We start from the raw sequence: 19,998 nt of genomic DNA on the forward strand, positions 1-19,998 counted from the left end.
AAGATTTTCCTCTCAAGGAAACCTCTGGAGAGAAGGGACTAGATACATTCTATGTAGCAGTTCTGTGCCCTGTGTCAAACCAGACCTTGAAGTGCTCTGACCTTGCCTCTCATCTAAACCTTGTTGTGAACTCTGCTAGTCTGGACCCTGAACTTGGACTAGCCCTGGATATTGCTTTGGTTGTTGCCTCCTTGGTGCTGCTGCTGGCAAATCACTTGTTTATTCAGGACCAAAGCACTGTGACCACACCACAAACTAAAATACACTCATTCCAGTGAGTTAATTTTTTGCTGGATGCCCCAACAGTCAAGTGCTTCACCTCATTCAGAGATGATAGTTGGTGCCATGAAAATATGCTGTGAGACAAACGATATACCAACCAACCACAGCTAATCTAAAGTTAATGCAGCAATTTCATATTCTAGCCAAGCTTACCTTGTATATCATCACAACCTTCCCCTGGCACTGACAATCCCAACTAAACACTACCCTTCTCATTTCGCCACCTTCAATAATGCCCTATTCTGAATGAGACCATTCAAGAGAATGAAGTGGTAGACTACTGAAGTAGAAAAATTGTCTGAAACCCTTCAGAGTGCAAGAGGGTACCAATTAGTAGTGACCCCTTATTTTTCTACAAGTAGCAAAATTAGCACAGCACTGGAATGGAGCCTTTTCTCCCAACATGCTAGTTTTCCATCTAGTATGAAGTTTCTTTTCTTTTCTTTTCTCTTTTTGTTTTTTTACATGAGGAAATATTTAGCAACATTATTTTCCACCTGCAGTCTAATTTACCACCTCTGTATTCAAGTACATATGCATACCCAGCCAATTTCTCTCTCCAGAAGCCCAGTCTTCTTGTTCAGAACCCAGAATGCCGAGACTAACATGAGAAGCTAGGCAGTAGCCAGACTAGCCCTTTCCACTCCGACATGCACCTATGAATTTTGGTCAAATTCTAGAGAAACTATGATAGCATGGACACCTGAAGACATTTTTAAACTATTTACATTTCAAATCCTAAAAGTTATTATGAAAAGTTTGATTTGACACTTAAATCAGTCACATACAAACAGAGAGAGACACTCTGGGATTACCACCCCGACTACCACATCACCATCCAATCTGGGGTGTGAAAGTAGCTGTTCCAATCACAAACAGAACACATGTATAATGCAATAGTCTCAAAAGCTGTGTCTACTGTCTCAGTGTGACAATCAGGATGATCTGAGGGTGGAAAAAAAGGCAGGGAGTAGTCTACTTGTCCAATGAAACTTTACTCCATACCCAGATAGCATCTGCATTCCAAAACCTGCAAATCCTGCTAGGGAACTCTCAAGGTTGATGAAGAGGGTTTGTGGCAGCCACTACCAGAACAACAAGTCAAAAACACATTTTACCTATTTGACAATTATTGAGGGAAAGAGTTGAGAGATTAGTGGTTTCTGGGGCATAATAAAGGCTTTCTACCAAATAATTATCAGCTAAAAAAAATGTCAAGCCAAATTAGCAAATTTAAAACAGCAGTGTGATGTAACAAAATGCTACAGTGTGAAGAGAAATCCCAGTGGGTTGTGTCCAAGACATTCCTGCACTTATTTTCAAAAACACACTCCTACATGTGGTACTGTATCTAGTTATGGCATCTGAAGAACTCTCAATACTACTGGCCATGTTAACTTTTCCAATACAACACTCAACTCTTGTTCTATCCTGATCAAACACAGGCCACCTTCAACTTAATCAGATACTGAGTGACCTAATAAGCTTCTTATCGTCTCACCAGTGAACTAACAGTTCCTGATGTGCATTTGCAAGGGCCTTTCTGACTTCACCTTGGCAAAAATGCCCCACAATTTAATATGTGCAATGTACAAAACAGACAGTAACCCTATGACACACAGAGAAGTCACTTCAGAAAATTGTTTCTATATATTAGTCCCATCTTTCCCAAAGAGAGAACTGCAGTCACAAATAAGCCTTCCCTGGAAGCTTCCACAGAGCCAAAGCAATGTGCACATTTACTACTAGACACTGTACACTAAAGTTCACTACCACTACACAGTACACACTTTTCACAAGCTGCTTCTTTTGAAGAACGTGACTAATGCACAGGAAAAGCAGGAATTTCTAGTCTCAATTATACACATGTTTTAGAATTGCTAGAAGCTCTCCTGCCATGAAGCACCATTGTTCCACACAAAGTTCCTTAATCCTGAGTGGTATGTTAAATGGTTATATATAAAGCATTTCAACTGAACAGAAAAAAAACTGCAGCTCTAGCAATGCAGTTCTTTCAAACTCAATATCTACTTTGCTGAAGCAGCATTAAACTGACAAATGCCTATAATCCAGTGGCTCAAGGCCAGCAAGTTCTACTACAAACAGACCTGTACAAAGCAGACAACAGCATGTAGAATGTTTATGGCAGTAAACTGAAACTGAACTGTGTAGGTTGCCTATATTATTAGGTTCATATGGAAGAGTTCTTGCAATATGGCAATTTGCAGAAAGAAAGCACATTCTGTACATGCAAAAATGTTAAATGGGAATTCTAAAATATGGCTGACACAAAGATTCAGAGAAGAATTAGAATCAACTTAAGTTAGCAGGTACAGAGACATGAAGGCCTGGGAGGGTCCCCCCCCCCCAATCTTTCTTCTAAAGCAGGGACATCCAACTCCCAAGAGACTGCGATCTACTCCCGGTGGGGGGGGGGGCTGGCAGTGATCTAACCATTTTGGGGAGGGGGACCTGAAGTTGTTGAGCATTTTTAACGGGGGCAAGCATAAGTTGTTGAGCTTTTTGTGAGGGGGGAAGCCAAAGTAGACCTATTTTTTTCTTGTCGCTAAGCCTCAAAGGACTGAAAGTACAGAACAACATAATTTTGTTGCCATCCAATTCATGCTGCTGCAAATACACTGGACCCAAAATTCAAAGGAGAAATGCAAGTGACTTTGGAGACCATCTTGGGTGTGATGCATGCATATGTAACAGCAGCCAGTCAGTATCTAAGAAGATGAAGGAGGAGGTAGAGGAGGAGGAGGAGGAGAGGACAGAAGATGAATGAGACACAGCTGTGGGAAACCTGAGGAAGTACCACCCTTGGTGTCTGCCCATAAAAAGCACGTCCTGCTATGGGACAGTAAAAATGCTAGAAGAGGAGAGGACAGAGGGTGAAGGAGGAGTTGTGAGTGAAGGGGGCCCCTCTACCCATCCTTTGGACCCCCCTGGGAAACTCAATAAACCTGCTGTACCAGGAACTGGGTGCGGAGAGTGCAGCTGAATGGGACACAGCTGTGTGCAGCTTGAAGAGGTGCCATCCACCTTGAGCCAGCCCATAAAAAGCAAGTCCAGAAAGAAAGATTAGGGTCCACTGTTTCCAAGATCTTTTCTCATTGTGAAAATTTTGTGGGTGAGCTGAGTTTGTTTGACCCTGGGTGAATCAATGTATCATTTTTATATGTAACTGTGTAATTTTGCAATATTTTGTTAAAGTTCTCTGTTGTTGTTTCAGTTTCCAGTACACTGCTTAAGAGATATTTTACAAATATATTAAGCAGTATAGAAATTTAAATAATAATAATAATACATTTTAAAAATCTTGTGATGGTATCACTACTTCCATATTTGAATGGATTACAAAAAAAGCAGCACACTTAGGACCTGATGCTGGAAAGGTACTTTCAAATATTGCAAAGTACAAAACTTCTTCAGGTATTTGGCCAAGAAATGTAGTCTGGGATCCTGCCAAACATATCCCTCTTGCAACATGGTGGCAAAGCCTTTGCACAACAAAGCCTCCAGCTCTTGCTTCTTACCTACTTCAGATTCCTCCATATTCTGAAGCACATGAAAGAAACTGGTATATGTTTGGAAATACTGTATACCAAATTAAGAAATAAACTGACATGGGAAAGGGTAGACATGTGTTTCCATCTGGGTAAACTTTCAATTTTTAGAAGTCCATGATAAATATGAATAAAAAGCAACTGAATACATTTCATTTAGTGAGTTTTGTTTCCACTACCCTTTTTCTTGACTCTTTTTATAAACAAATTAGTGCTTTATGTCTGCTTGACGCTGTGTAGGACTGGAGGAGACATAATTTTAAGAATAAATAATAGTTTGTTTAATTATTATGTTGATGGCTCATCTTTATTGGGGGTTTTCCTGCTCTTCATAAACTTGCAAAACCGTAAGAGAAGATAGACTCCTTACCGTTCAACAGCTTGTCTGGATAAACTATATTTTTAATATACCAGATAAATGCTAAACCAAGTTATACATAAGGCATTTCATGTTCTTAAAGTAACAAAGTGACTTTTGATAAGTAAAGAAAACTTCTAATATTTTTATTTTTGAGTTTCTGAGTTTTACAATTACACTTCTTTCCCATTTTTTTACACAATAGTTGTTTGATTTCCCACCCAGCATTCCATGACAGTGTTTTTTTTACATCTAGCTTAGCTTCATATACATTAATTCATTCACCCAATTTTCTACACTCTCATATCTTTCATATTAACAACTCTTGGTCACAAAGTACCCCCTACCTGGAATTTATATTTGAGGTTCAACTTTTGTAAATATTCCCCTAGGTAAAGAAAGCTTTCAAAATGATTTTTCTTCCATTTAAAAAAAACCCCTTCTCCCCAAATCTCTCAGGGTAAAAAATTGTATCCTCCAGTGAGGATTCAAAATTCCCAGAAATTTTACATCTGTAATGCTGAAGAGCACTAAAATTATTCTACCCAATTGATTTGCACAGAACAAAACAGGCAGAAATTATTTCTCTTCTCTTATGTCATTCCAGTAATTTCACAACAGCTTTCAAGGCTACCACAATTTGTACAATACTGCCCATCTAAATGTAATTCCAAGAAGAAAGCATGTTTTAAACAACAGCAACAAAAGACTGCATATCCAATGTATTTTGCATATAATGAAACATGCGGTACCACAGTACAGAAGTTTTCTTGGTGTAAAGAAAGATCTTTGAAACCTTGGACAGCTATGTTACTATAATAAACCTAGAGCAATGGCATGTTTGCCTTTCAAACTAAAACACCACCTTCAGTGTTAAATGAAGGTGATGAGGCAGAGATATTCAAACTCTGTTCTAGAATCAAGGCAGCAGAATCTGAGGGCTGGTCTGTATATGCAACAGAATATGGTGGCAGAATGGGTTGTACCACTAAAGGCTGCAGATACAGAATCACATTACTGAAATCTTCCTTAACATTTAATTCCCAGAAAACAGGAAACCACCACAGCAAGCAAAGAGGTTTGAATCTTCCCGCTAAAGTTCCAGTTTTCCACCTGCAGGATGCTCACAGGGGAATATTCCAAAACTGCATCTCCCCATATACTCTAAAGTGATCAAGTCCAGCCTGTTATTTCATTCTGCTGCAAGCCCACTACTCCAATGAAGTCAGCAATAGTATTTCAACGTCAAGTGATTTAGCCCCTGAAAGCTACTGCAACCAAAGAACTGCCAGAAGCAAGAAGATAAAGTCAAGCTGGGGTGGTTTTTGTTGTTTTTGTTTTTGTTGTTGCCCAGCCACTTTCCATAACAAGACTTGATGTGCAATGTCTCAGGCTAGTATGCAGAAGCCAAGGTTTCTGGACAGATGCTACAGGTAAAGGTATACTTGAGGGCATACTATGGCCTTTCAACTTTGGCTGCAATCCTAACACAACTATGTGGGAGTTAAGTTTCACTGAAACTAGAGGTACCAGTACATATTTCCAAGTACACATTTACAATCAGAATGCACAAGCTTGAAAACACATCTACACTGAGTAACAGCAAGGACATAAATTTTTGTCAACTGTAAGACTACATTTTATAAAATGATGGTTGTTTATTTGACTTACCAAAATGTTTTGAGCAGGTAGGTTACTTATTAAACATGTATCTTGCCTTTCCACTTTTGCTAACTTATTTAAATCCAAATGTTAGGATTTAACTGCTTTGCTTTTGCATACTGAACTCCGAAACAAATTTCTATGTAGATTTCTGACAGCCACTGCTCTCCTGTCATTTTCTACCATTTGTATGCTACTGCAAAAATGCTTGAGTGGCTGGAATTGTCTCCACCACCCCCCCCCCGCCAAGTTTCTAAACACTCTAAAAGGGTGAGGGGCCCCATTTTCAGGAACACTGGTCTAACAAGAAAATCAGTAGCCTTCCTAGCAGTGTCTACTTGATGCCCCCTAGCCTTAAAATATAGAAAAATTACTATATACAGAACAGCATACTCTAACAAATGATGAGGGTTTTCATTTAGTTCCAGAAATGCTCATGTTAATATTTTGCTTTTTAAAATTAATTGTACTACTGTAACATCTTAAAAACCCACATATCTGTGCTATACAATGACTAGAATAATCACAGTGGAACAAGATCCTTTAACATGCATAACAAAGGAATTAACAGACTTCAGGTTCAGGCATATTTGTCTAATAAGTATGAAGAATGAAAAATCCTGAATATCAGAGAGAAGCTATACTAAGATAAACGAGTGAATCCTGCAGACTACTTTTTTTAAAAATGTGATCTATTTTATCAAAGTTATTCAAGCAAGAAAAGTTAAGGTGTACACTTAGTAGTTTTAGAATGAGCCTGTTAAGGAAATTTAAAGCCAAAGAATCCGCATTGAAATCAAAGACTCTAAACTAACAAATTGAAGTTAGCCAAGTCTGAAGATCAAACAATTAAAAGAACATTTGCCACTTACTTCAGTGGGATCAATCTAACCTAATGCAGTATTTAAAGAGATGTTGCAAGTGAACAGCTGACAGGTTATAGGTGGAAATCAATTTACAGCAACTATCATTTTGTAATTTCAACATGGTTGCAGGACCTGCACACAGACAAGTTAAGAAATGTATAGCAAGAATAATTAATGTGGTGCCATCTAGATGTTGCTATACAATGGCCATCCATCCCTGCATACTAGCTATGCTGGCCAGTGCTGATCAGAAACTCTCCAACATTTAGAAAGCACCATGTTGGCTACACCCGCAGCCTATAACTTACATAAATATAATCTCTAACATAAATTTGCTAGGAGGTCTTTGGCAAACCACTAGCTCTCAAATTCAATTCCACCCCCATCTGCTACACAGGGAATGGTAGTAATACTAGTCTAGTTTACAGAACCGTTGTCAGAGACTGCAGACCTGACTTTTACCACTTGCCTGTTACTACACTACAGTCTATTGTGCCACTGCTATCATTGCCAAATGGTGTCCTTAATTCCAAATACAGGCGACTCACTACTTATGAGAGGGTTGTCTTCTGGGCACCACACGCATAAGTGAAATGTGCGTAAGTGGAGAGCCTGCTGCAATACAGCTTCCTGCCCAACAGCTGTTGACCAGGATAACATGGAAGCAGTGACAGCTCCTGCACACCATTTTGGAACCCTTGGACTCCTTTTCTTTTAATAGCTTTTAAAAACTTTCTTTCTGGACTTTTGGCTCACTGGCGTCCTCTTCAGGCTCTGTGGAGAGTCTCCTCATGAGCCACAAAAACTTTCCAGCTCTCTCCCACCATTTCAGGTTTGAATTGAATTATTTATTTGAAATTTTTATTTCCCAGTGCCACATGTATACATCATCGCACACGAATTGACCGTGCATAAGTGGGGGGATTCCTGTATATGACTGCTGCAGCTATTCATCCATGTACACAAACTAGAAGCTGCTTCATTTTACCAAGTACTGAGATAATGCTTTTAAACTTCCAAAAACCAATATAAGTGATCACTATTACTAATCGGTCAGTCCTTGAAGTAGCAAAGAGCAGCGTGTTCATGAGTCAGTTGGGACACCATTATACCCACATGCAAACATGTCACCAGCTTCTCCTAATTGACTTCTTATAACCAAGAACAAATCTATGACAAACAAGAAACATTACTGCACACAATGCCCAACAACCCTGAGAAGCAGATTAGGCTGAGAGATTGTATCTTGTCTAAGGCCATCTACCGAGCTTTGCAGTTGTTCATTTATGTGAACCTTGGCTTCTTCTAATCAAATCTAACACTCTATTTATTAAAAGATTTCTATCCTACCTTTCAGGACAATCACTCTAGCCACTGCACCAGATACAAACTACAAAGAATCATGTCCATGAGGTTTCTCTGGCATTAAATAAGTCTAATTGTTTATTACTAAAATAATGTACATAATGGCTTCAACTATAACACCTTCTATTGTAGAAAAAATTAAAGCCTTGTGGAAAGTTCTGAATTTTGAATCCAATGACCACATTTTAATCCAAATATTAAAAATGCTAGAAATGCAAATGCACACTTCCTTTCAGGTGTTCAGAACATCCTGTTTAGCAAAAAAAAACCCAAAAACTTTAAATAAGACTACTTTAAGGCATGTTTCTCTCATTCTTTATGTATTTTGAAAGGTTTAATATCATCTCTACAGCCAGATCTACACCAATACTAAGGGGAGGGTTGAAGGGTACTGCCTTTTAAAAACAAACAAACAGTTGACAGGGTAAATGCTGGTATAGCCACACCAACCATGGCCCACACTCTTTACTTTCACTTAAATGTTACATGGACTCTATATGGACAGTATGTATCTACACACTTCAGTGGTAGAGCAGCTGTTTTGAATGCAAAAGGTCCCATGTTGAATCTGGCATCATTGGATAGCCTGAGAAGGATCCCCAATCAATAGGGCCACTGCCAGTCTGTGCAGGCAATATTGAGCTAGATGAATCAATCCGAATTTCTGCCCCAAAGCAGTGGTACTTAATAGAACACTGCAGCCACGGCCCTGCCTTTCATGCCAGCCAGCCTGGAAGAAAAATGACTCTGTTACACCAGCTCTCAGACTGGTGCAGCAAGGAGGCCAGATCAGGCCATTTTGGTGTTTGCTCTAACTTCTGTCTGTCCAACCCTTGGGCGGGAGCACTTTGGTGTTACTCACCAGCTGAAGCTCATCCAAATCCCTCTACAGTGGTACCTCGGGTTACAGACGCTTCAGGTTACAGACTGCGCTAACCCAGAAATAGTACCTCGGGTTTAGAACTTTGCGTGGTGGCAACAGGAAGCCCCCAATAGCTAAAGTGGTACCTCAGGTTAAGAACAGTTTTAGGTTAAGAACGGACCTCCAGAACAAATTAAGTTCTTAACCCGAGATACCACTGTATAGCATGGCAGATATGCAGTTTGGACTGCTCTATAATGCAACTTCCTACAGGAACATAGTAAGCTACTTTATACCAACGGAAACCACTGAGGTTGTTTCCAATATTAGTTCTACCCAACCAAGAGTAAAATATTTGAAATTAATGGACATGATTAACTTAGACCCATTAAATTCAATGGGTCCACTCTGAGTAGAACTAACCTTTGGTTCACCCATGATCCATCTAGCACATATTGTCAACAGTTACTGACAGCAGCTTTCCAACATTTCAGACAGAGTATTTTCCCTGGAAAGGCCAGGGTTTGATCTTAGGCCCTTCTGCACACAAAGCAGATGCTCTACCACTGAACTATGGCCCTTCACTGTAGAAGTTAAGCCATGCCCAAAAGACTAGCCAGAAAGAATGTATACAGACTATAGGTGCCATTTGTGTTTAGAGATGCCAATTAATAAGATCAACCATACAGGTAACACTAAAGAAACACAGTAATAGCTAGTGGATATAAAACTTATACTAAACCTGTATATATATCCCATGTCAGACAGGGACACACTACCAAAAACAGCCTTCCCAAACTGAAGCCCTCCAAATGTTTTGGAGTCCAACTCCCATCTGCCTCGGCCAATATGGCCATACTGGTTGGGGATGATGGAAGCTGTAATTCAAAACATATGGAAGGCAGCAAGTTGGAAATCTGGCTGAACTGAATCATTCTGGGTGTCAGTAGCCGAACAGTACAATGGGGAACAGCACTTTATTTCATAAGTCTTTGATGAGAACAAAAAGCTAGGGGAAAATCAAGTAGAACAGTAACATACAACCACAAAATGCCTACACTCATGTTTTGCTTGTCATTTACTATATTTCTCAAGGCACTGACCAAAGATCCTCTACAAATTTATTAAAGAGCCAAAGTCAAGCATTAGATCCAAACAGCAAAGTAGTAACAGTTCCAGATCGAAACAACCAGGCATCATACATAGCATAATTCAGATCATGATGTAGAAGATACCACCATGTGTCTCAGTTCAAAGACTCATATCCAATCTCTTTTCCCCCCTGAAGTATCAAGTTATATTTTCTAACTAGCCAGACAAAGATTCATTGCAATTGTACCTCAAGTTCAATATTAATCTCCCCTCCAATTTTCTCTGTGAAAACAGCACTTAGTATTTGCCACTGCCTTACCCAAAACAAAGGTCTCCTAGAAAATAACTTGGGAATGGGAAGGGGTTTGTATTACTCCATCTACAAACCAAGACATCAGATGAATCCCAAATCTAGAAATTTGATACAAAACAAGTTATACTGGCATTTAAGTAATATTTTCTCTCTCTTGAAGAGATAACCTTGTTTCTTTGAAATCCCAGGGGTCAACATGATCCATCATATTAAGATGGTATTTTTTTATATATAGGTCAGACTACTGGGTACTCTAGGGTGTGAGTCACCTTCATCCATAGTCTGTGACATAGCTGCAAGTCATACAAATTCATTTTACTAAAACAATGTCCTTGTCCTTCAGTGTCCAGCATAGTGTGTCCAGATCCTCCACTTTACTTTAGTGAAGCTGATTGTAGACTGTTTTGCGGTCTTGTAATGTTTTCAGGAAGGCCTGAAGGTGGAGAATCCTGCCTCAACACAAGTTTTTTTCAATTACATGAACTTTAGATGAAAGTTCTATGAGCAAAAGAAATCTTCCCAGTTACTTGTGTGTCCTATGTATACCCCATGTATTCACCTACTACCAGAGTGCAACAAACAAGTATAAAACTACTCGCAATTAGCACCTGTCCAATGCTTTTAACTCTCTTGCATGTCTGGCAGTCTGTGAGCAAGGACTAAAACTTCCAAGTTAAGCATGTGAGAACTAAAGAGTGAATGAATGGATGCAAGTCCGTGGGCACTTTTTTTCCAATTCCCTCCCCTCCTCTACAAAAAGCAATGCCTACTTTCGGTGTTTCCCTACCTTCTGCACTTGTTGCCTCCATCACTGGTAAAATTTCATTTCTTACCTCCAAAGTTAATCTACCCACCCACTTAAAAAGGTATAAAGATTGAGGTTACAACCTCATGCACACTAATCTAGGACCAAAGTCCTATTATGAATGTAGTATAATTCACTTCCTAATAATAATAAGCCTGCTCAGGGATCAAGCTGGAATCAGCCCCAGCTAGCATGGCCAGTTATCAGGGAGATGGGAGTTATAGTCCAGTAACATTAGCAGTAAAATTCTTCTATACCTGAACCCGGGGAAACTTACGCCTGAACAACAAAAGGGTGCCTGGTTAAAAAGGTGCAACAATCCTATGCACTCTATGAGGCTTACTCTTGAGTAATATCACTTGAGTATATCACTTTACCTATACGTAAAACCCTATGGCTGAACCTAGGGAGACTTACTCCCTCAAAGCACGCTGTTGGGTTTCCTACCAGCGCACTCTTACCCAGGAGCAAAGTCTCATGACTGAATATTGGCCAGTTTCCCTAACCTGTTCAGAGAATCAAGCTGCAAAGCTGCAACAGCACAACCCCTCCTCCCGCTTTAAACTGCGAGTTAAAACAAAACAAAATGGGAAGTCCTACCAATGGGTTTTATTCTCCGAATAAAGCCGCTCAAGCAAATTCATCCTTACTAATATATCGATGAAACCCCCCTACCCATGTGTGCTTGAAACTCGGGAGGGGGTATAAAATCCCGCATACACAATATTTTAGGCGTGCTCTTCCATTAAGGTCAATGGAGAGATCTCTCCCCCCCCCACCCGCTCCCGCAATTTCTTCTTTCCTGCTCAATTCCAAGTAAAGTGTGCAATGGGATGGCTGCCTTTAAACCCCTCGCCCGGCTGTGCTCCTCCGCGAGCACGCGCGCGCCCCACCACCACCAGCCGCTCCTTTTCATCATGTACAGAGAGGAGAGAGAGGCGCCCCGTGGCTTAGCGGGGAGAAAGCCCTCCCGCCACAACCCGCTCGCTCGCCATGACACACACACACACGACGCGATGAGCCTGCAGAAATCGGCCGGGTAGGCCCAGCCCTTGCCAAGCCAGGCACACACGCAGCGTGCTCCTGCCCCGAGGAGGAGGCGAGGCCTGGCCGGGCCGGGCCACAGCGCGGAGGGGAAACCCCTTCAGGCAGGGAAAGGGAATAAAAGGTGGTGGCCTCCGGGCTCGGCTTGAGGCGTTTACCTGCGCGCCGTGGACGGCCATGGCGCCCCCGTCCCCGCTCGGCGGGGGAGGCGGCGGCAGCAGCGAGCTCAGCGTCTCCCTCAACGCCTCACGCTGCTGGCCCCGCCGCCGCCATCTTCTCTCTTCGCGCACACACACCACACAGGAGAGGGCGGGCAGCGCGAGGCGGGGCGGGCAGCTGCGCCTGCGCAAAGGCGCGAGCGCACCTAGTCATCCTGGCTCACGCCGCGCGCTCCGGTGTCGGTCCCAGTCGCGCGCGTGCGCGCGCGTCTTGACAGAAAAGGTCTCTTGTCGAGGATCTCGCGTTCCTTCCCCTCGCGCGCGTGCGTACTTGGGGATGGCCCGAGATTGACAGGAGGGAGGGAGGGAGGCGCAGGCGGACACGTTTTTGCGCGCGCGCAGCTGCTTCGGCAAGCGACCGCGAGAGAACGAAATGGGGGTTGGAAGAAAGAAAAAAAAGCAAGGCGGAGGCAAACGGGAGGCTGGTGATACATTACGCATGCGCAGCTCTTCCCTACTATTGCGCTGGGATAAAGGCAAATCAATGCTGCTGAATGTGAGGGAAAAGGCGGGGCGGCGTGAGGAGGGTTCTGCGCATGCGGCCTTCAAGGCGGGGAAGGGAAAGAATAAAAGTGCATTTTGCGCGTGCGTAGTTCGACCGCCAAGCTCGAGAGCGCGCTTTGGGCTTGCTGTATCAAGAGGAGATGAATGAATATTCCGCGCGTGCGCAACACTATCAAGGGGCGGGATTGGGCGGTTCCGTTTGGTACGTATGCGCAAAGAAATGCTGAAACGCTTGTGCTGCGCAGGCGCTGTGTTAGGATTGTTTCAACTTAGTGGGCGGAATGTGAATGAATGAGCAGGAAAGCAACACTGACAGTTGTGGATGGTGCTTTTTCTTGTTCTTATCTTGCAATTATATCTTCAGTTATAATAATATATATACACACAACCGAACAAAACTAATCCAACAGGTGCAGCAAGCGGCAGATTTATGGATCCTAGTTCTATAAATGGCCAGTGTGTTTGGAGGAAACTGGTTTGTCATGGGGCGCGGTGGTCACATATATTGCAATTCCTCAGAAAAAATGCTGTAAAAGCAACCATTGTTCTACTAATTCTGTGCTGCAGGCAGGCTACTGCTACAACCAGTGTGGGTGAAGGAAACCTGGGTTCAAATTCCCACTTGCCATGAAACATACTGGTTGATCTTGAGCCACCTACCCTTTCAGAGGGTTGTTAAAATGAGAGGGAGAATCACACACTAGGCTTCTCAGAGGAAGAGTCGGATCAAATCTTATCAAATCAGTATTTTAAAACTGTAAACCGCCTTGGGTGCCTGGCAAAAAGTGAAATATAAATGCAACAAACACATTTACTTTATGCTTATTAGTTGTACTTTACATCGTTTGTATATGTTGTGTCATTCATATCTGTGTAATGTTTTTATAAAGGGGAATGACAAATATTTTAAAGGCATATACTTTTTTATCTGCCTTTCCCAAGGTCCAGGGAGGCTTGCAAACAATTAAAAGCAAATTATACATTGATTCATCCACTGGATGTAGTGGAGACCCATTCTGTTGGCTCAGATGAGAGGACAGCAGCTTGGTATTAGGCTCCATAACTCCCTGAACTCTTTCAGTTCAAGCTCCCCATTCTCAGAGCAACTATGTAGCTTAAGAAAGAGGCCCCCAAGTTCCTTTGTCTTCCTTATAGTAGGGAAGATATGGCTGCATTTGGTATAAGATCAGTGCCTCCCAAGCCATTTCCCCCACAGACCATTTGAAAATTGCTGAAGGTCTCGGCAGACCACATAATTATTTTTCTCCTGTTTGAGTAATTGTAATGTACTGTATGATCTTTAATTGTATTTTAACTGCTTCTTTTATTTCTTATATATTGCCCTTTATTGTATGGCAATTTGAATTCCATAAAATTCAAACTGTAATACAATAGAATACAACCTAAGTAATAAAAGCAATGGATATACAATTAAAAAGCAACATGAATCTTTTACTGCAATGGATGTGCCATCTCCCATCTTTGGCCTCAACCCCAGGTACCCAGCGGCACCGCAGACCACATGAATTGATGCTCACACACCACAATTGGGGAACCCCTGCACTACTAGGTAAAACCTCCCAAAAGTCTTCAAGGGAAGCACCACAGGGAGTATTTAACAGTAGTCAAACCTGCAGTTTATAAAGCACAGATCAGTATTTCAAGTTCTCAAGAAGGGTGCAACCTGCACAAGAAACAGTACTGGTTGAAAGCGCTCTTAACCACTGCGGCAGCCTGCCAAATGAAAACTCCCAGGCTACCTGTTCAGTTAGGAAAACTGAAACTTCATTGATCACAGGCAAATATCAAGGAAGTCCAGAGGTCTGCATGTTTACATTATTATTACAGTTTTTTGTGTTTACTGCACCAAACTAACACAACATCCCATTCCGAGGGGTCCGGGGGGGGGGGGCTGAGTTATTACCAGTCAAATCCTTGCATGGGTGGGAAGATAAGTTAGGGGAGGGAAACCCATTTATTTTAAGTTATATATCTTGTTCCAGGTGAAAAACATTAAATGCCTGTTAGAAAGCGGGTGTGGTACAGGGTGCCTAAATTGACAGGTGATTTTCTTAACCATGTCATGTCATGTGCTCCTGCTACGAAGGATTCGGAAAGAAAAAAGGGGCTAGGCCTCCCCAGAATGGTGCAATTAGCAATAGAGACAGCCTGGCTGGCTTTATTAAAGGGAACTCCCCAAAAACAGCTTTAGTGAGAAATGTATTAAAAACACTAATCTGTGGGAGGGACCAAGCTCTGTTGCAATGGATTGTTCGTCCCCTCGGTGGCTCACATCGGTGGATTCCTCCGTTTTTATTGAGGGCTAGGGGGAAGAGAAGGCGAAAATGGGGGCCCCTCCCTAGGAAAAGCTCCTTCTCCATTAATAAAGGTGTGCAAACGGCAATCCGGAGGCGCCGCTTCCGCCCCTCGACGCAGCGGAGGCACTTCCGCCGAGGCCATGGCGCCCGTGTCCCGCTCGCGGAGCCCAGCGGAGACGCCGCCCTCGCGGCGGGAGCGGAGCGGCAGCTCGACCAGCCCGTCCCCGCCCAGGTCCAGCCGCTGCAAGAGTTCCCGCGCCCGGTCCCGATCCCACGATCGCGGCAGCAGCGGCGGGTTTCGTCAGCGCCCCGGGCCCCCTCACCCCTTCGGGCCCCGGCCGGGCCCCGAGCACTACGGCAAGGAGCAGGAAGAGTCGCTGAGGCAGAGGCGACTAAACGAGAGGGAGAGAATAGGTGAGCTTGGAGCACCTGAAGTTTGGGGGGTCTCGCCCAAAGTTCCCGACCGGGACTCTGATGAGCACACCCCTGCAGAAGACGAGGGGGGTGCATCTAAAAAGAGCAGCTCCTCTGGTTGCAGCTCAGAAGAGGAGCAGAGGAAGAAAAAGAAGAGGAAGAAGAGAAAGGCTGCTTCACGTGAGGAGGGGGGAAAGAAAGCCAAGAAGAGGAAAAAGAAGCATAGGAAAAAGAAGTCCAAGAAAAGAAAGAGTAAGAAAAGCAGGGAGGTGAGCAGCAGCGAAGACTCCGATGGTGACCAACAGCAAGAGGGGGATCTCTGGACTGAGAGAGTAAGAAATGCAGATGGGGAAGGTTTCATAGGACCAGAAGCTCCCATTACCCATGCCTCTCAAGAGGACCGACCCTTGAACTATGGGCACGCTTTACTCCCCGGCGAAGGTGCTGCCATGGCCGAGTATGTAAAAGCTGGGAAACGCATCCCTAGGAGAGGTGAGATTGGCCTAACCAGCGAAGAGATTGCGTCATTTGAGAAGTCTGGCTACGTGATGAGCGGCAGCAGGCACCGGAGAATGGAAGCTGTGCGCCTGCGGAAGGAGAACCAGATCTACAGTGCAGATGAAAAGAGGGCCCTGGCATCTTTCAACCAGGAGGAGAGGCGGAAGAGGGAGAACAAGATTCTGGCAAGCTTCCGAGAGATGGTCTACAGGAAAACCCAGGGCAAAGATGACAAATGAACTGGATGCTTCTTCTTGTGTATATTGACAAGCAACACCTGTTAACAGCGATCTGTAAACAGGTGTCCAGCGTCACAGCCCAACTTGCAGGGCATACTCCAGGTTGAACTTCAGAAAATGGTTTGTGTGTATCAAATAAGAACATTGACAGGTGTATGTGGACAGCCCGGTTTCGCCAATTTGCTGCATGGTGTTGCCAGCAGCAGAAGGACAATGGTCTAAATGAAACAAGGCATGCTCTCTTGCAAACCTTCCCAAAATATTGCTAGGAATCCAATATATTGTGCCAGTTGGTGAGAGCCGCAGAGAGTGTGGATCAAAGAGATCTTCCTCTCACCGCTACCTCCTGAAAATTCAAACACCTGCCCACCTAATTTCAGTTCCTAGGGAAAACACTAAATATACTTGTAATTTTTGGTAAAAGTTAAGCCAGCTCCAGCTTCTTTTTCACCAGTAGGTGCACCTTGTAAACATTCCCATTTTTCTATTATGCTCACAAAACATAAACCTTTGGTCTGATCTGGCAGGCCTCTTCTGATGAAGTGCTGACATGCGTTTCGTCTTCAAAGGACAATGAATTCAAAATTTGTGACTACATGGCATAACCACTTCTTCTTTGGAAATGGTTTGTGAAGTTGGTTCACAAACTTGTAGAATTAAAACATGCCCAAATGGAAATCGGAGAAGAAATCGGAGTCAGCCCATGTTTGGTGTTTATACTAGAAAAAGGTTTATAAATGTATTCAACTCCAGCTATATTAAACTCATTCTAGTACATGAATTAGTTATCAGATATTTCTCTCCTACAGATAACTTGGTATGTCTTTTAATGACAGAATTCCTTATTTTTTATTTTTAAAACGAAGCTTTTTCATTGGGTGAACACATCTTTAGAGAATCAGAAGCACTAAGTTATGCTTTGTATTTATTTTCAGTCGCTCCAAGTAGCCCTTCCAGGTCTGAGAAACAGGAACAAATCCCTTAACTCGGGAATGGAAACCTGGCAACCTCCAGATGTTCAGACTACAACTCCCTTCCTGACCACTGGCCACACTGATGGGATCCCACAGCATATGGAGCAAGGAGGGAGGGGCAACTGGATCTACCCAACAGGCCTGGTAGTTATCTGCTACGCCCACCCTGCAGGCCTAATTTCACAGGTGGATAGGGCTGCATACCTATAAATCACCTGGTGTCAGGCAATACTTTTTTGCCCCCATGGTTGAAAGCAAACTGTGCAGGCAAATGCATAGCCTGCAAGTGCCTTTTAAAGCACTCCATCAGACCTGATGGATCATCAGGGCTCATGGAGGACTTTGCACAGGGCTTTGCAGACCTCCTCAATCAGGTGCCTGCAAACCTCTTTCAGCTGAGCCAGGTTGGTGTGGTTTGACTGAAATGGCCTTCCGAGCCCATTGAAGATGCCTCACAGCTCCAGTTATGTCTGCAGGTCAAAAATAACTTACCCCTGATCTAAATGGTCTTGGTTCTTCATCCTTTCCTTGACAAGTAAATACTTCAGCCATTCAATTTATTGTTCAGCAGCCATGGAAAAACCCTACCCATCTTGATTCCCAACCCAGGGTGAAGTACTCATGTTGATCTATATAGGTATGAGAATCAGCTCTGTTAGCACATCACCCAAATTTGGCAGTGATTAAAACCATATCCTGTGCATGTCATGGACAGGTCTTTGAATCATGCCCAATGACCATCATACATTACAGTGGTACCTCGGGTTAAGTACAGTACTTAATTCATTCCGAAGGTCCATACTTAACCTGAAATTGTTCTTAACCTGAAGCACCACTTTAGCTAATGGGGCCTCCTGCTGCTGCACGATTTCGGTTCTCATCCTGAAGCAAAGTTCTTAACCTGAAGCACTATTTCTGGGTTAGTGGAGTCTGTAACCTGAAGCGTATGTAACCTGAAGCGTATGTAACCCGAGGTACCAGTGTACTGGTGATGACAAAGATATCACACAACTCTAGGGGCTGGTTGAGTTTGGATGTAGAGTTAAGTAGTTCTCTGGTTGCAAAGTCCTCCTTAAAGGAGCGGGAAAATGACATCTGACAATGAAGAGAAAACAAGTTTGGCTTCAGATTTGTTTCTTGCTACGACTCCCACAGAAGCTCCTTCTGACTGGTTCCCCAAGGCTCCATCACTCCAATCACAGTTGTTTCCGTGCTTCTCATTTCCATCAGTACCTGGAATGCCAATCTTGGTTCCCATATTGGATTAAAAAAATAATAATTAGGCAGCTGTAACTGAGTTATGTGCATAAACCATCAGGGATGGGGAGAGCTCCGGGGTTGAGAATGTGACTAGCCCCATTAGCAAATTGAGTTATACAGATTTACATATGGCAGAGGCTATTGCAAAAGGAGGCAAAATCTGGCAATACTTTAGGGCAGGGACGTCCAACTCCCAATAGACTCCGATCTACTCACAGTATAAAAAAAACTGGCAGTGATCTACACATTGTTGTAAAAAGACCGGCAGTGATCTACCCAAAGTCGTGGAGCTTTTTTTAGTAAGCCAAAGTTGTTGTTTTTTTGCTTTTTTGTAACGAGATCACTGAGGGGCCAGAGATCAACCAGGATCTACCAGGAATACCCCACAATCTACCAGTAGATCATTATCTACCTGTTAAGACATGCCTGCTTTAGGGTATAGACATATTTGACTCTGGGTGGGCTCAAAAAAGTGGATGGAGAAAAGGTTTTCTCCCTCTGTCCTAACACTAGAACTCATAGGGATCCAATGTTGAGAGATTCAGGACAGATAAAAGGAAGTACATAGTTAAACTATGGAACTCGCTGCCACAGGAGACAGTGATGGCCACCAACCTATACAACTTTAGAAGTGGAATGAACACATTTATGGAAGGCAAGGCTACTGAAGGCTGCTAGCCGTGATGGCTCTGCTCTGCCTCAATGGTTGTAGGCAATAATGTTTCTGAAAACAGTTGCTGGAAGCTGCATGAGGGGACAATGCTCTTGTGCTAGGGTCCTGCTTGCACGTTTTCTACAGGCATCTGGTTGGCCACTATGAGAACAGGATGCTGGACTAGAAGGACTGTTGGCCTGATCCAGCAGGCTCTGCATATGCTCTTATGTAATTAGGACTTGTGAAAGTACTGTTACTTAGAAAGGTATTTGATAGCGCATTTGCCTTTCGGTTAGGCTGGGAAACTGGTCTTGTTTTAGAAGAATGGTAGTCACCGGTGGCGCTGTGGGTTAAACCACAGAGCCTAGGACTTGCCAATCAGAAGGTTGGCGGTTCAAATCCCCACGATGGGGTGAGCTCCCATTGCTCGGTCCCTGCTCCTGCCAACCTAGCAGTTTGAAAGAACGTTAAAGTGCAAGTAGATAAATAGGTACTGCTCCAGCGGGAAGGTAAATGGCATTTCTGTGCGCTGCTCTGGTTCGCCAGAAGTGGCTTAGTCATGCTGGCCACATGACCCGGAAGATGTACGCCGGCTCCCTTGGCCAATAAAGCCACCGCAACCCCAGAGTCAGCCACAACTAGGCCTAATGGTCAGGGATCCCTTTACCTTTACCTTTAGCCACCTGACAATGCAAAGGTG

At 43.3% G+C, this 19,998-nt stretch overlaps 2 protein-coding genes across 3 annotated transcripts in view; one reads left to right on the forward strand and one right to left on the reverse strand.

Moving 5' to 3' along the window:
- USP10 (ubiquitin specific peptidase 10) overlaps positions 1-12,536 on the reverse strand; it is a 33,316-nt gene extending 20,780 nt beyond the window's left edge. The window contains exon 1 of one of the 2 annotated variants that reach the window (XM_081015344.1): positions 12,377-12,536. In XM_081015344.1, the coding sequence (XP_080871470.1) occupies positions 12,377-12,397 (21 nt within the window). In that variant the 5' untranslated portion in view covers positions 12,398-12,536. The remainder of the gene's footprint in view (positions 1-12,376) is intronic. The other variant, XM_081015345.1, reaches the window with a different exon arrangement.
- A 2,635-nt stretch (positions 12,537-15,171) lies between these two features.
- Positions 15,172-17,190, forward strand: LOC308482530 (NF-kappa-B-activating protein-like). The gene has a single exon (XM_081015677.1). It carries the CDS (start codon positions 15,399-15,401, stop codon positions 16,407-16,409), a length of 1,011 nt encoding a protein of 336 aa, XP_080871803.1. The 5' UTR covers positions 15,172-15,398; the 3' UTR covers positions 16,410-17,190.
- Positions 17,191-19,998: the final 2,808 nt, after the last annotated feature.

The sequence above is a fragment of the Podarcis pityusensis genome (assembly GCF_964106645.2).
Source record: "Podarcis pityusensis genome assembly, chromosome: 8".
NCBI classification, from domain to species: Eukaryota; Metazoa; Chordata; class Lepidosauria; order Squamata; family Lacertidae; genus Podarcis; species Podarcis pityusensis.

Coding starts and splice junctions, on each gene's coding strand:
- LOC308482530 (XM_081015677.1), top strand. CDS start 15,399: ATGGCGCCCGTGTCCCGCTCGCGGAGCCCAGCGGAGACGCCGCCCTCG.